Raw genomic sequence first — 14067 nt, 5'->3', positions numbered from 1 at the left:
AGGGCTTGGGCTGGCCAAACCCACCTCAGCCTGAGGCAGAATACCCTCTGCCAAGTGGGACACCACTGCTGGCCCATCCATGCAGCCACCCTCACGTGGGTTGCATCAGCGGCAGATTGCAAGGGGCCTGGAGGGCAGATTCTGGGCACCTTTCACCCCAAGGCCGCTGCTGCTGCTGCCATCTCCCACCATTCTGCCACCAGTGCTCCTCACTTCAGTTAGAAACAGATCATCCCCCTATTTACCATGCTCCTCCTGTGCTGCCGTGAAACATGGAAGTGCTGGACTTCCAATTCCCACACTTCCAGGTTTCAGGGCAGTGCATGAGAAAATGGTAAGGATTTCAGGAGGTGGGTTTTTTTTAACCCATTTCTGCCCAGCCCACAAGTGTATCATTTGATCCCTGTTGTGTATATGCGGTGATGGGCAGAAATGGCTTAAGCACAGAGGCCGCAGTCCTGAGGTGGCATCAGGCAGTGTTCCAGGTTACACTTCCCTTGTGGGACACCGCCAGTTTTTTGCCTCCTAGGGACAAACCTGATGAGATTAGGATTGACCTGGGATTAATCAAGGAAGCCATCAAAGACTGGACAGGTTGGATACTGACTGAGGGCCCACACTGACTGGAAGGCCCACCTGGACAGGCCAACCCTTAAATTGCCCTAGCTTTGGTAGTAACAGTGACAAAAGTCAACCAAGAGACTCGCATCACTGCTGTGCCCAGCACCCCATCTGCAGGGCCTCTGGGCAATGTTTCCACTGACTGGTGGGGAGGGTGGCGGGGCAGCCATTGCCCAGCACACAGCACCTGTAAGGGCCTATGTAACAGTGTAGGACTCTGCCCTAGGGCCCTCAGCAACCTGGCACTGAGCCTCATCATGCATAAAGTTGTTGAGTAGGTATACAGATGGGGGGCTGCATCTGCCCCACACCTGACGTATTCTTCTCCACAGCCTATTGCCACAACTGCTTTTCTACCAGCTACGCTCACTTCCTGAATTGGAGATCAGTTCAAGAGAAATGAGTGTGAGGGGAGGGATCCAACTGCAAGAAGGGATACTGCTGGTGGAGGCACAGCTGGACACCTCCGACATCTTTTCCTCTTAAGTCAAATCCCTGTTTCACTTTATACATGATTGAGCACAGAGTCTCTGAGAGGAATTTTATCAGGGGGTACAAAGTTTCTTTTGGGCCCCTTTGCAAAGGGGGAGAGGTGAAACAGTGGGGGAGGGTGTTGACAGGTGAGCAGAATGGGGGCAGGGAGGGGTGAAACAAGGTGGGGCGACGGTAGCGACAGCTGGAAAAGTCTCTGGGGTTCAGGTCTACTAACCCATATGGCATCAGTAGTGTCCCCAGCATCCCTTGCGGGCAACAAGTCTGAGTAGATAGGAAAACGTAAGATCCCAGGAAATTTCTGGGGCCCCTCCTTTGGCTCCTGGGCCCCCCTGTTGATCCTGGGCCCAGGTACAAATTACCCCCTTTACCCCCTCTCCTAGGCCCTGGTTGAGCAGGCCCAAATGTAAGTATATTTTTCTCCATCATGTCTAACTTAGCCCACATAGAGTACTTGACCTCTTCTTCCTTCTATTTAAAAAAAAGACTTTTAAAATGTCCTGGTATGAAAGAGCTCCATTTCTGGCCTCTTTCTCTAGAGCCCAATCCTTTCTCCTGGGGAAGATTTGTTTTTCCAAGTGCCATCCATCAGGCCCTTTATTGGTGTTTTAGAACACAAGCCTATGCATACCTACTCAGAAGTAAGTCCCATTGTATTCAATGGTACTTCTCCCCAGAAAGTGTGTTTAACACTGTATCCTTAATGCTTAGCAATCCTTTAAACCCGAGTCCTTCCATCTCAGACAAAAACCTTCCTCTTAAAGCTACTTTTTCCTCCATGGAGAAAAGAAAGAGGTACCTGCATTTTAAGTATTTTTTAAAAATGCAGGGCTACTGCTAACAATTCCCTTCCCTGCTGCACCTGCATTTTGCTGCAGATTTTACTCTCCACAAACACATTTTTTTTTTAATTGGGGAAGGCTAACTCCTGACTGAGTGCTGTAGTTTGGCTCTAAGTACAGTATTGTATTGGCAACCTTCAGTCTCGAAAGACTATGGTATCGCGCTCTGAAAGGTGGTTCTGGCACAGCGTCTAGTGTGGCAAACAAAGATTGGAAAGGTTCTCTGTGCCTTTCCCCATCCTTAATTCTCTTCTGCTACCACTTGGCAGCAGCACTTCTCCCTCTTGAGCAGCTGTTCCAACTCTGCCCTACTGCAGTGGGAAGACCAGCCCAGGCTCCCTGCTCAGTCTAATTCTTGCTGTGCAGTTCTTCGCAGCTCCCGGGATGGAAAGGAACTTCTCCTGCAAGTAGATAACCTGTGTTGCAGAATTTTGATCTTTAAAAAGTCAAAGCAAACACCTGCCTGTTGAAGAGGAGAATTTGCTTTGTCACAATGCCTCCTTTATAATTCCAAAATTTTAACTATCAATGTACCTATCAGACCTGTGCAAGAAGAAACCTTTGATCCTTTCCTTTGGGAGGGGCCAATTTTCAGATTAAGAACCAGTTATATACAGCTTCCTTTCCGGTAGTGACTGCCTCACGGAAGAAGCTATCAGGAAAACTCTGAAACTGAAAATAAAATCCTCAAGGACAAAAGGTATAAATATAAATCCAGGTCTCTGATGCAATCAGGGATACTTGAGATTGCTGATTTAGGACTGTAATCAGGAATAAATATTCCTTTCAAATACAGGCAACAAATTCTAGGACTTTTTGGCCCTACAACCTTGCTCATTCTCCGGAGGCATTCTCCAACATGCGTGGGCCTTTACTCACATTAATCAATGGGAATTTTGGCTCTCTCTCTCTCTCTCTCTCTCTCTCTCTCTCTCTCTCTCTCTCTGTGTACATACACACACACACACACACATTATATAATAAACATATTTGCCTTTAGATACTGTACATAATTTACATCTTCAACTGTACACTTCAAACAGCTTTCTGTGTTTTTATAGTTCCATCTATGTACATTGCTTTATAAGCAATGAAAGAATAGGTCCCTGCCCTGAGTGGCTTACATTCTAGATATCAGTGGAAGGGAGAGGAAACAGAGATGAGGTAAATGCAAAGAACATGCAGTTGTTTCATTCATGGGTTCTTCAGCACAGTTGCAGTAAGGTATAGGGGCCTGATCCTATTCAACTTTCCAGGGCTGATGCAGCCATCACATCATCCTGATGTAAGTGATGTAAGTGAATAAATATTCCCTTATGTAGAGGAGGTCCCCATGACTGCCCCCCACTGCAGAATGCAGCATGCAATCCACTGGCACAGCTGCATTGGTGTTGAAAAGCTGGATGAGATTGGACCCCTCTGAAGTTGTGCCAAAATCTTAATGGAAAAGGTGGGTTTTTAACAAGGATTTTAAGGAAATGAGAGGTATCCTGCACATGTTCTGGGAGACAGTTCCAAGTATAAGTGGCAGCAAGTGAGTATGAGCAGAGTTGTCTGAGAGAGCAAGGGAAACAGATCTCATGCCCAGTGTGTGCCCCTCCTGTTTGTCTCCACTCATGCTCTTCTACTATATCTGCCAAGCAAACAAATATCTGTCAATACCACAAATCTACAATGATCCAAAGGAAACTAAATTGTGCAGAGCCCTAGCCCAGAACCTGTGAATTAGTCTTTCCTCTACTAGGAAGTTCAGTTATTTGCTTATCTCTGTTCAGGAGACATAACAAACCTACTTTGGTTCGCAGGAGTGAAGAGAGCTGATCTGACAGAGAATCACTGACTTATCCCCAGCACATTTGATTTCAGCTTTTGGTTCACCCTGTGGACTCATCAATAAATCAGAGGTAAATGTTAGTTGGGGAATTGTTATGCAGTGTTTTCATAATTACAAGGAAGATGCCCTGCCTCACGCATCCATCACAAAGCCGTTTTGTCCAAAACTATGCACTTAAATTAGCCAACTCTGCAAAGGAGTGGAGAGAAAATGATTAGGCCTACACCTGGAAGCAGTCAGAAATGTGGATGGTGGCTAATGGTGTGACTCCACTCTTCTGTACCCTCTCCCCCCTCCCATCAAGCATCTTTTACTTATGCACAGGCAGAAATTCAATTGATGAGGCATCACATTATCGTGATTCCATGTGAGAAAAGCTGCCCTGAACATGTTGCGTACATGACACAACTTGTTAAAGGGACAAGACTCCTGCCAGGAAAAAAAGTGGCAGTTCTGACACACCATCTGCCACAGTGAAAGCTTTATTGTCCTGGTCATCAGAGTAACAGCACAGCTCACTTCCCTGATTCCCACACCCATCAGCCTGTTTGTCTCAGCTGTTTGCTTTTCCTGTCTTATCTCCCAGGCTATCAACAATGGCCCCAGAGAAAGCGCTCAAGCCTGAGGGACGCCCAGAGCTGGGTGAAGTGGATGGAATTCCTCTGCCAAAGACTGCTTGTCATGAATGGAACCGGATCCAGAACTTCCAAGCAAAACCAGATGATCTGCTAATTTGCACCTACCCCAAATCAGGTAGACTGGAGGTGCCCTGCTGATAAGTGTTTGCAGAAGAAAACGACTCCTAATGAGATCACTGGCTTCAGACAGAGAGTTTCATTGGATAGCCATTGTGTATTGTTTAAAGTTTTAAAGTACAGTATTTGCTTACTGCCTTCCTATCTCATTGAAGGTATATTTAAGGTGGCTTACACAATCAAAAACAGAATTTTAAATCAATAGCTTGACAGTATATAATTCTGATTAACAAAACACAGAGCAGCAACCAAAGCCATGCAAAACATAACACCAAAGGACATCCCAGCATAGTTGTAAATAAGCAGCCAAATAGAACAGAAAGGTCTTGGCTGGTCTTTTAAAAACAGGCAGTGGTGGAGCCAATTGAGCCTCATGGGAGAGAGAACCACAGCCTGCGAATTCTCCTCTGTGGGGTGGCGATCAGGCTGTGTTTGTTATGCTATCAGAATATATGCAGAGCTGTGAATATCTGGTGCCTGATTTTGATTCATTCTTTTCCTCACACTTTCCTCTTCTCCTGCAAGGTACCACATGGATTCAAGAGATTGTGGACATGATTCAACAAGAAGGTGACCTGAAGAAATGCCAGCGGGCCCCTCTGCATCACCGGCACCCCTTTATTGAGTGGGCACGGCCTCCCCAGCCTTCAGGTGACATTCAAGGCATTGTCTAGGGGGCTGCAGACCCAAACTGGCTAATCTGCCTTGCCCTATCCCCAAGGAATCCTGGGAAGTGTGGCTTAGCAAAAAGGGGAAGAAAGGCCAAGGACTCCTAACGCAGGATTTTCAAGGAGCATCACTCTCTGAGGGAGAGCTCAGATAAATCCTGATATAAAACATGGGTTCATGTACTCACTATTAAATGTGAACATTAGTGTGGATTTTCACAGTGTTTTCCCCTCAGGGATGGGATGGGATGGGATGATCTCCATTCTTGCCCTGACGCTAATGCCTCACTTCTTTGGCAGGAGTGGACCAGGCGGAAGCAATGCCCTCTCCACGGACTCTGAAAACCCATCTCCCTGTCCAATTGCTCCCACAATCCTTTTGGGACCAGAACTGCAAGGTAAGGAAAGATCCTCTAAACCAGTTACTTTTAATCTTCATCTCATGGCACACTAAGAAGGTACTAAAATTGTCAAGGCACACCATCAATTTTTTGACAACTGACAAGATACACTGCACTGCTGGCCAGAGGCTCACATCCCCCAGCGGCCCTACAAATATATGACCCTCCCCCTAACTCTCATGGCACACCTGCAGATCATTTGTGGCACCCCAATGTGCCGTGGCACAGTGGTTGAAAACCACTGCTCTAAACCAGGGGTGCCCAAACCCCGGCCCGGGGGCCACTTGTGACCCTTGGGGACTCCCAATGCGGCCCGCAGGGAGCCCCCTGTCTCCAATGAGCCTCTGGAGATTTGCTGGAGCCTGTGCTGGCCCAACGCAACTGCTCTCAGCAAGAGGGTGACCGTTTGACCTCTTGCATGAGCTGTGGGAAGAGGGCTCTCTCCACTGCTTGCTGTTTCACATGTGTGATGCAGCAGAGAAGGAAAGGCTGGCCATGCTTTGTGCAAGTCCTTTTATAGGCCTTGAGCGACTTTAATATATTCATTTATGTAAATTTATTCAAATTTGAAATGTAAATTAATTCTTTTTTTTCCTTGACACAGTGTCAGAGAGATGATGTGGCCCTCTTGCCTAAAGGTTTGGACACCCCTGCTCTAAACCAACAACCTTTGAAAATAAAGCAGGCACTTTGCTAAGGCTTGGATATTCTAGGATAGCCTTTGGACAATTCTTCATCATGTGACTTGTGAATCAGATTCAGTTTCTGTGGTGGAGCAGCTACTTCACATTCTCAGTGTTTGTTAGGAAGAGATGAAATGACCCTTGATACTTGTCCCTACACTGCGAACAGCTGATTTCTCACATTATGGCATAAAAGACTGTCATTGGGGGTCAATCAACTGAAATGCTGACTGGGGGCCATCAAAGGGTCTACTATTAACCCCTGATACTCAGGTGAAAAAAATTGGCTGCCATTAATGCAGCCTTTGAGCTGCTGCTGCCATCACCACTGCTGCTAAGGTTTGCCTCCACTGAACCCTTGTGAGGGGTGTACCTTAGTGACAGGGTGCTCTTCAGCAGCCATACTGCTGGGGTCTGCCACCTTTCTTTACCATAAATGCAAAGCTGCCGTTTCATCTCTGCTCGTGATGCTAGATGAGCACACTGCATTATAGGTAAACAAAGATGGTAGAGCCAGATGCCAGATGCCAGAAAGGGGCACAATGGCACTTGACAAAAGGACCACATTGAGCTGATGCTGGGAGAGATTGCACACCTACTGTTGTAAGTGACCAAATAGCCATTCAGTACTTGGTACGTTGGAGGGGCTGAATCTCTGCAGCTTGTTACCTTCTGCCCTTTGGAGCCCATGAGTTGGTTGCAGGGGCACATGGTGTTCCTGCATTGCTTATGTTAAGCAGGTTTCAACCTGGTTGCCCTTGAAAGCTCTGTGGCAAGGTGGAGGTAAATCAGTTAATGCTTCTTCTGTTTGTGTATCCCAACAGTTCCTGTATGTGGCAAGGAATGCCAAAGACTGCATGGTGTCCTATTTCCACTTCCAAAGGATGAGCAAAGTGATCCCTGACCCTGGAACCTGGCAGGAATATTTTGAGACATTCATGGCAGGCAAAGGTGAGCAAAGCAGTTCCCTCCTCATATTATTTCTTAATATCACAAGAAGTAACACAGAGAACTGGAAAGAAGTAACAACAGAGAAAAGTCTAAGTTCAGTTCATGAAACATTTACACACTACATTCAGGGACCAATCTTACCCCCTCCCCCACTATAGTATGCAGTCGGATCAAAAAGTTGCATGCTGTATGCTATAGTAGGGGGTGACCTGATGGCAAACCAGAAGTAAGTAAAAAGCATTTTTACTTACCTCCAAGTAAGCCCTCAGAGTGCCTATGGCTTCAGACATACACCACCTATTTTGATGGGAAAAGGGACAGGGAGATCTTTAAAAGAAAGGATAAGATCCTAGGTGTGCATCTGCTACTGGAATTACCCCTCCCCCCCATTTATCTGCAAAAACAGATAAATAGACTTGCAAATGGCAGGGCTATGGGGTGCAAGAGGTCAAGTCAGTGACCAAATATACGAGGATATACCTTCCAACTGAGGATTCCATGCATCTGATGAAATGGACTAGGCCATGAAAGCTTCTGCTGAAATAAACTGGTTAGTCTGGAAGGCACTGCAAGACATCTTGTTTTTGCTGCAACAGATTAAACCAGTGACTCCTCTGGAAGTTGCCAAAGTTTCAGAAAGCCTACTCTGAGGAGAAAATGCTGTGAATGCAGGCCTGGAAATATGAAGAGCTGGAAGCAGGAAGTGGGGTTTCTGCACTCTAAGTGGCCCCTATTCTCTTCTCTCCTATGCTTTCTCACAAACTACTCTCCCTTTCCTGCCCACGAAATCTTGTGCTACTTTATTTCACCCACTGCTTTTCAAGGAGGCATGAAAATTGAGATGGGCAGATTCTTAGTTTGCACTAAACTTCTTTCAGCTGTCAGTCATTCAGTCATCTCAGGCCAGCCAAACTTTCCTGGCCAGCACACTTTCCAGGGAATAAGCCCCACTGAACATAATGGGACTTAACATCTGAATGGCATACATAGGATTGTGCGGATAATTAAGTAGCCCTGAAAGCAACAGGATTTAAGTGAGACCTGAGCTAACTTCTTCATTGGCTTCAGTGAGATCAACAGTGCAATTTTGTGCATGTGTATTCAGAGGTAAATCCCAGTGAGTTCAATGAGCTTCACTCCCAGGGAAACTATAGGATTGCAGCCTTAGTCATGACTAGCTTCAGCTGGATCAGAGTTCGTGCAGTTTTTCAGTCACGTGTGGAAGATAGCAGGGGTCATGTGGACACCTGCAGTTAGTCCAGCAATGTTGGGAATCCTTTTTTCCTTTCTGAGTGTACCCTCTGCTGGTAATTTGTCACTGTGCATCTCACCATGCACCTGCTGCACTGTGTCTTCCAGTGAGCTGGGGGCCATGGTATGATCATGTAAAAGGCTGGTGGAAGGCCAAGGACAATCACCGTGTTCTCTTTCTCTTCTACGAAGACATCAAAAAGGTGAGCAGGGTGGATGCAATCTCTTCCAATATTGTATCTTCGTTCCTTTTCAAAGATGTGGGGAGGGGTAAGGTAAGGTCTCCCTGAATCTTAGCAGAAGGTGTAAGGTTGACTGAATACATAGTGATCATGAAAGAATCCAGAGTTCTCTATCATCAGCCTCTCTTTCTTGCAATAAAACACTGGGAAGGGATTTGGCTCCTTGCAGGGGACATATTATTGATAAACTAGGTGCTTGGGCTCCGATTTGACTTGCCTGAGCCCAGCCTTGAGGCATGGTGAGCGTCTCCCTAAATTCTGACCCACTAACTTGAGCACTCATACATCCTCTAAAAGAGCACAATTAAAAACCACCTATGTACCTAAAAAGATTCCTGCCTATATAAATTAGCACAATCACCTAACATGCTCACACAGAACATGAAAACAAAGGGTCACCTAACTAGAGAGTCTGGAATTGCTATGGGAACAAGGAGGGAAGAGAAAAGACTGACAGCCTGCTAGGGAATCACAAGACAAGACAGACCTGGAGCAGAGGAAGAGGAGAGATCAGGAAGTTAGTTATCAAAGAAATATTTCCTCTAGGAGAAGGTGTGATTTTTAGATACATGGCAGTAAAGTCCTAGAAAGAAGAAGAAGATGAAAGAAACCCACAGTGTCAAAATCAGGGATTGTTACATGATCCTGAAGGAGTCAGGTCCAGGAGGATAGTGTTCTTTGAGACGGAGATAACTATCAGTTACTGTTCAATTCAAGGGGCTGATTTCCTAATCCCACCCTACACAGCCTGTAATGGCCTCTGCAGAGGGAGCATCAGAGGGTCTTTTGAAATTCCCTTCCAAATTTAAAAGTAGGAATTCACCAAGGCTTCCTCCTGTAGGACCCTCCGGGGTCTCCAAGAGGATTTTGAGCAAGGGAGAAGGTGACATCAGGAAAGTGAAGCAATTCCCTCACTCACTGTCCCCTTTTATAGGGTTTTAGGGGCTACCTGAGTAGGGGAAGATCAAAGCCTACACAGACTTTGAGGGCTTGCAATTAAAATTTCACTAACTAGGGGAAGACAATGCTTAATTGACCTATCCTCTATCTCGAATTCAAGGGGGCATCAAACTATACCATAAATCATGCTTGAGGATAGGGCTGGCCACTTAGGGCCTGATCCTATTGAGCTCTAGCATTGGTGGTAAACTTATACTGCCGGCACCATTGTTCCAAAAGTGCCAGAAGACAATTTTGTGCCAGCACTAGGGCAGTAATGCCAGCGCTGGGCCTCAGCACTAGAAAACGCCATTGGAGAATGGCCAGCAGTAAGATAACCCACCGGCCAGGGCATTTTGGAGCTGGGGGAGGGCAGGGGGAGGGCAGAACAGAGCGGGAGGAGGGTGGGGGAGGAAAGAATCAGGCCCAGAGACAGCGGTAGGCTCTGCCACCTTACCCTATCCTCCCTCCTGACCCAAGCAGCCCAACATGGGGCTCCTTGGTTCTGCACCCATTTGATAACTGGCTCAGATCCAAGGAGATCTATTGGGGCTACGGTGCCATTACCCAGGTAAGGGAGCAAACACTCCCTTATCCTGAGGATACTTTGGCGGCTACCCAGTGCCCATATGATACAGTGGGCACCATTTTGGTACCGCTGTTCCTCTGGGCACCGAGGCCCCATAAGATTGGGTTGCCCACTGAAAGAAGCACCCCAATTATTTCTAGCTATTATAGAATATTAGATAAAAAGTTCATTCTGACCTAAGTATCAGTCACACTCCAGAGGCCCAACTTAGAGGTGACACTTTATTGCAACTTGGCTGTTTTTGGCAGAAGAACATACAGTTTCAAAGGGCCATGAAAATGCCAATTCTTGGAGCATAGGCCTATTTTGAAAGAACACCCAATTTCCCTGTCTTTTGAAGTATAGAGAGGGCTAAGCTTTCCTGCTAGCAGAGACCATGCTTCCCATGAGCCATTGCAAGAAACCAATGTTTGGTTCTGGGGATCCAGCAGTCCATGTGGGATTTACATCTGCTAAACTCTATCATTGCAGAACCCAAAGCATGAAATTCGGAAAGTGATGCAATTTGTAGGGAAGCAACTAGATGAGGCAACACTGGACAAAATTGTCCACCATACCTCATTTGAAGTCATGAAGGACAACCCATTGGCCAACAGGGCTGGTGTTCCGCTCTCAGTCATGGACCAGTCAATTTCCGCATTCATGCGCAAAGGTAAGACTTCTCCCTACACCTCTTTAGTTGGGGCAAAATCAACCCCACACACCAGGTAATTCAAAGGAAATGTCTTCTTTGCTTCTCCAAAATGTCAAGGAACTGAAATTAGTAGTGGAAATTGGGTAGACTTTTCTCCATATTGAGCAGGTACAACCCCCAAGGCTTCTGGTAGGCATAGGCTTCCTATTTGGGGATTTCTAGGACCTCCCAATACAACACTCACAGTGTTTGAAGTGGAGGGAAAACTCATACACTATGTCCCAAGCAACATCTTGCCCACAGTGGGATTTTCCAGGGATCAATAAGCAAATAACCTAAAACTCCTTCCTGTAGCATTCTTTTGTGGACTGTGTGCATGGTTATCTTACAGGGACAGTTGGTGATTGGAAAAACCACTTCACTGTGGCTCAGAATGAGCGTTTTAATGAGGATTACCAACGGAAGATGGCTGATACTACCTTGACTTTCTCCATGGAGCTCTGAGAGCCAAAAGCAGTTCTGGAAACCCTGAAGTGGATTTCCAGGGAAGGGGAGAGTCATCTCAGCTGGTGCCCTCAGGTACTTGACTTTCTCAGGCTGAGCTCTGTACATTCTTATTAAACTTAGTAAGAGGTCTTTATCAGGTCACATTAAAAACAATTTATAATCTTGGAGGTTCTGTATTTGCATTCTGGTTGATGGACACACAATGTGGTATTGGCATGGTTGCATTTGCTTCTGTGAATTGTTTGGTTTAGCTTTTGACACAGAACCTGTTCCACCCATTGACCATCAGGCCCCTGAGTAACCCAGCTTTTCCTAGTTTCAGAGAAGAACTTTAAAATGTGATGAAAATCTCTGCTGCTTGTTTTGAGGTTTGGGGATGTGGGCAAAACGTCCATTGGCCAGGGGAAGGAACGCTTTGCGCAGTTCCTCCCAGTTTCCTCCTTCCGTTTCAATCTGCTGCTCATCAACACTTCTTCCTTTCTAGCATTTCAGGGTTATACAAGGGGAAGAGAAAGAGGAACTATGCAAAGTACTGAAGCCCTATCCTCTGATTGCCCCAAATCCTGCTCATCCCAGTCTAGATCCTGAGATGACACAAAGTGTTATCAAATATATTTGCATAGACACGTGGGCTAGTTAAATATTTTTTTTACCAAACAGAGCTGCATGACACCTAAGATTCTCTGGCCTGCCAGATACTGATTTTGCACTTGTTTGGTAAGATTGAAGAGGGCAGAAGGCACCTAACCCTGGCTATGGCTTCCACATAGGCCTGAGTGCTGGAGGACTGGAATGAGCCAATAATGCAGCTATATGGAGAAAAAGTGGTAATATTTTATTACATTCTCACTACACAGAATAACAGAATTCCATTTTTGTCTATCCTGTGATATTATTTCAGTGGTATCCGAAGAATCCCGTCATCCTCTGGCTTCAAAATTCAGTCCCTCTGGGGCTGGGTCAAGAGCATTACTTCTAAAGGCTGCTGCAGCATCTTGGCTGATTACCGTACTAGGTGTCTTCTCCCTGTCCTCCTTCTCTCTTGCCCACTTCTCTAATATTTCTTGTGGCCAGTTGATTTGGCAAAAGTACTGCGGAACTTCAGGAGCAGGTGGGCACTCTCTTTTGTGGTGAACACCTGCTGGCGATTTGTTCAGAGATACCTTAGGAAGACAGTTGGCTTTCTGATTCTGGGCTCCTGGGCTGCCTTTTTTAGGCTCTATTGCAAGGCTCTCGGCTGTGTCTTTGGGGGGAACTGGTGTCAGGCTGCTGACATCTGCATCTATTGTTGGGTTCAGACCAGGAGAACATAATCGCTGCCCTGACTCCAAAGGAGCAATATCCATGATGCAGGCTGCAGTGGGAGCAGGAGGCAACTCTGGCCCTTTTTCTCCAGGCTGCGTCATCAAACGTTTGGGACTGGATGCTCTCTGGTTATTCTTCTGCATAGTGGTCAGGAGAGCTGAGGTCAAGGTGAGATCTCTATCTTTGGCACTGGACTGTACAATTGGCATCACACTAGCAGGTGGTAAACTTCTGAAATAGAATTAAGGAGGGGAGAAGTTGCCTTTGAAACCCAGGGACGAAAATGAGCAAAGATTCAGGCAATGACTAAGTAATAAAACTTAGTAAAAAAACCTGAGTAATTTTTAACTCTTTTATTTATTTATTTAAAGGGTTTTTGTACCGCATTTCTAAAAACCCAAAGTGGTTTAGAAGAAGTCTTTCAACTTCTAAACTTTGTAACTTTTAAAATTGTTTTTATGGTTTTGATGGTTTTTAAAAATCTTAATATTGTATTTTGCTGTTTTAATGGGATTTATTGTTTTGTTGTACACCGCTTTGGGTATTAGAAAAACGATATAGAAATCCTTTAAATAAAAAAAGAAATAAACTTATCACACAGAAGGTCTAGGAGACATTTCCTATATTCCCTTTAGGACTGCTTCATTCCTCCCTCTCTCAGTTAGCCCTTTGGGTGGGAAATTCAAAACCAAGTACCTTTCCCACCTTTTTTTCAAACTGAAAGGTTTTGGAGGGAAAACCCAAATAGCTGGATTTCTGACCATTCTTTAACCTTACCCAGGACATAGCCACAGTTCACAGCCTGCCCTATGAAAGAGCCAGAACTCTGTACCTGTAGTCTACTCAAGGATACAAGATCTCCTCCCAATATTTTTACAATGATGTCTCATTGACCAGTATTATCTAAGGGAGTCCCTAACCAGATGCACGTACCTATGTTAAATGTTTTGCCAACAAAGTGATGTCTAGCACCCCGGATGCCATCCAGTTGCCTTCCCAGCGTCCTTTTGAAAGCCTAAATGGAAGAGGAGGGGCGTTGCTAAGATCTGGAATCTTGTTATTACTATGACAACTAGAACTCCCCCACCTGTTACCAACTGGAATTCACCTGGGGATGAAGATTCCGCCTGACTGGATCTGTTTGCAGCTAAAAATCTAAGGAGCCTTTTGCCAGATAACTAAGTTTTTCCCATTTTTTGTGTGGCAATTTTGTCTTTTAAAGTTTATTGGGGAATATTAACATTGCTTCTGCATCATTTAAATGGAATCAAATATTAAATTTTTTGGGATGCACTGCCTTGGACAAATGTGGGAAGATGACTAATGAATGAGAAATAAATTAGAATAACAAGG

At 45.5% G+C, this 14067-nt stretch overlaps 1 protein-coding gene across 1 annotated transcript; it reads left to right on the top strand.

The window, feature by feature from the left end:
* Positions 1 to 3712: 3712 nt before the first annotated feature.
* LOC136652303 (sulfotransferase 1C2-like) lies at positions 3713 to 11529 on the top strand. Its single transcript, XM_066629235.1, has 8 exons — positions 3713 to 3859; positions 4376 to 4542; positions 5070 to 5195; positions 5513 to 5610; positions 7121 to 7247; positions 8607 to 8701; positions 10740 to 10920; positions 11294 to 11529. Exons 2-8 carry the CDS (start codon positions 4386 to 4388, stop codon positions 11404 to 11406), a joined length of 897 nt encoding a protein of 298 aa, XP_066485332.1. The 5' UTR covers positions 3713 to 3859; positions 4376 to 4385; the 3' UTR covers positions 11407 to 11529.
* Positions 11530 to 14067: the final 2538 nt, after the last annotated feature.

Source organism: Tiliqua scincoides, chromosome 5, assembly GCF_035046505.1.
Source record: "Tiliqua scincoides isolate rTilSci1 chromosome 5, rTilSci1.hap2, whole genome shotgun sequence".
In the NCBI taxonomy this organism is placed as follows: Eukaryota; Metazoa; Chordata; class Lepidosauria; order Squamata; family Scincidae; genus Tiliqua; species Tiliqua scincoides.
This window is presented reverse-complemented; position numbering and strand designations above follow the sequence as displayed.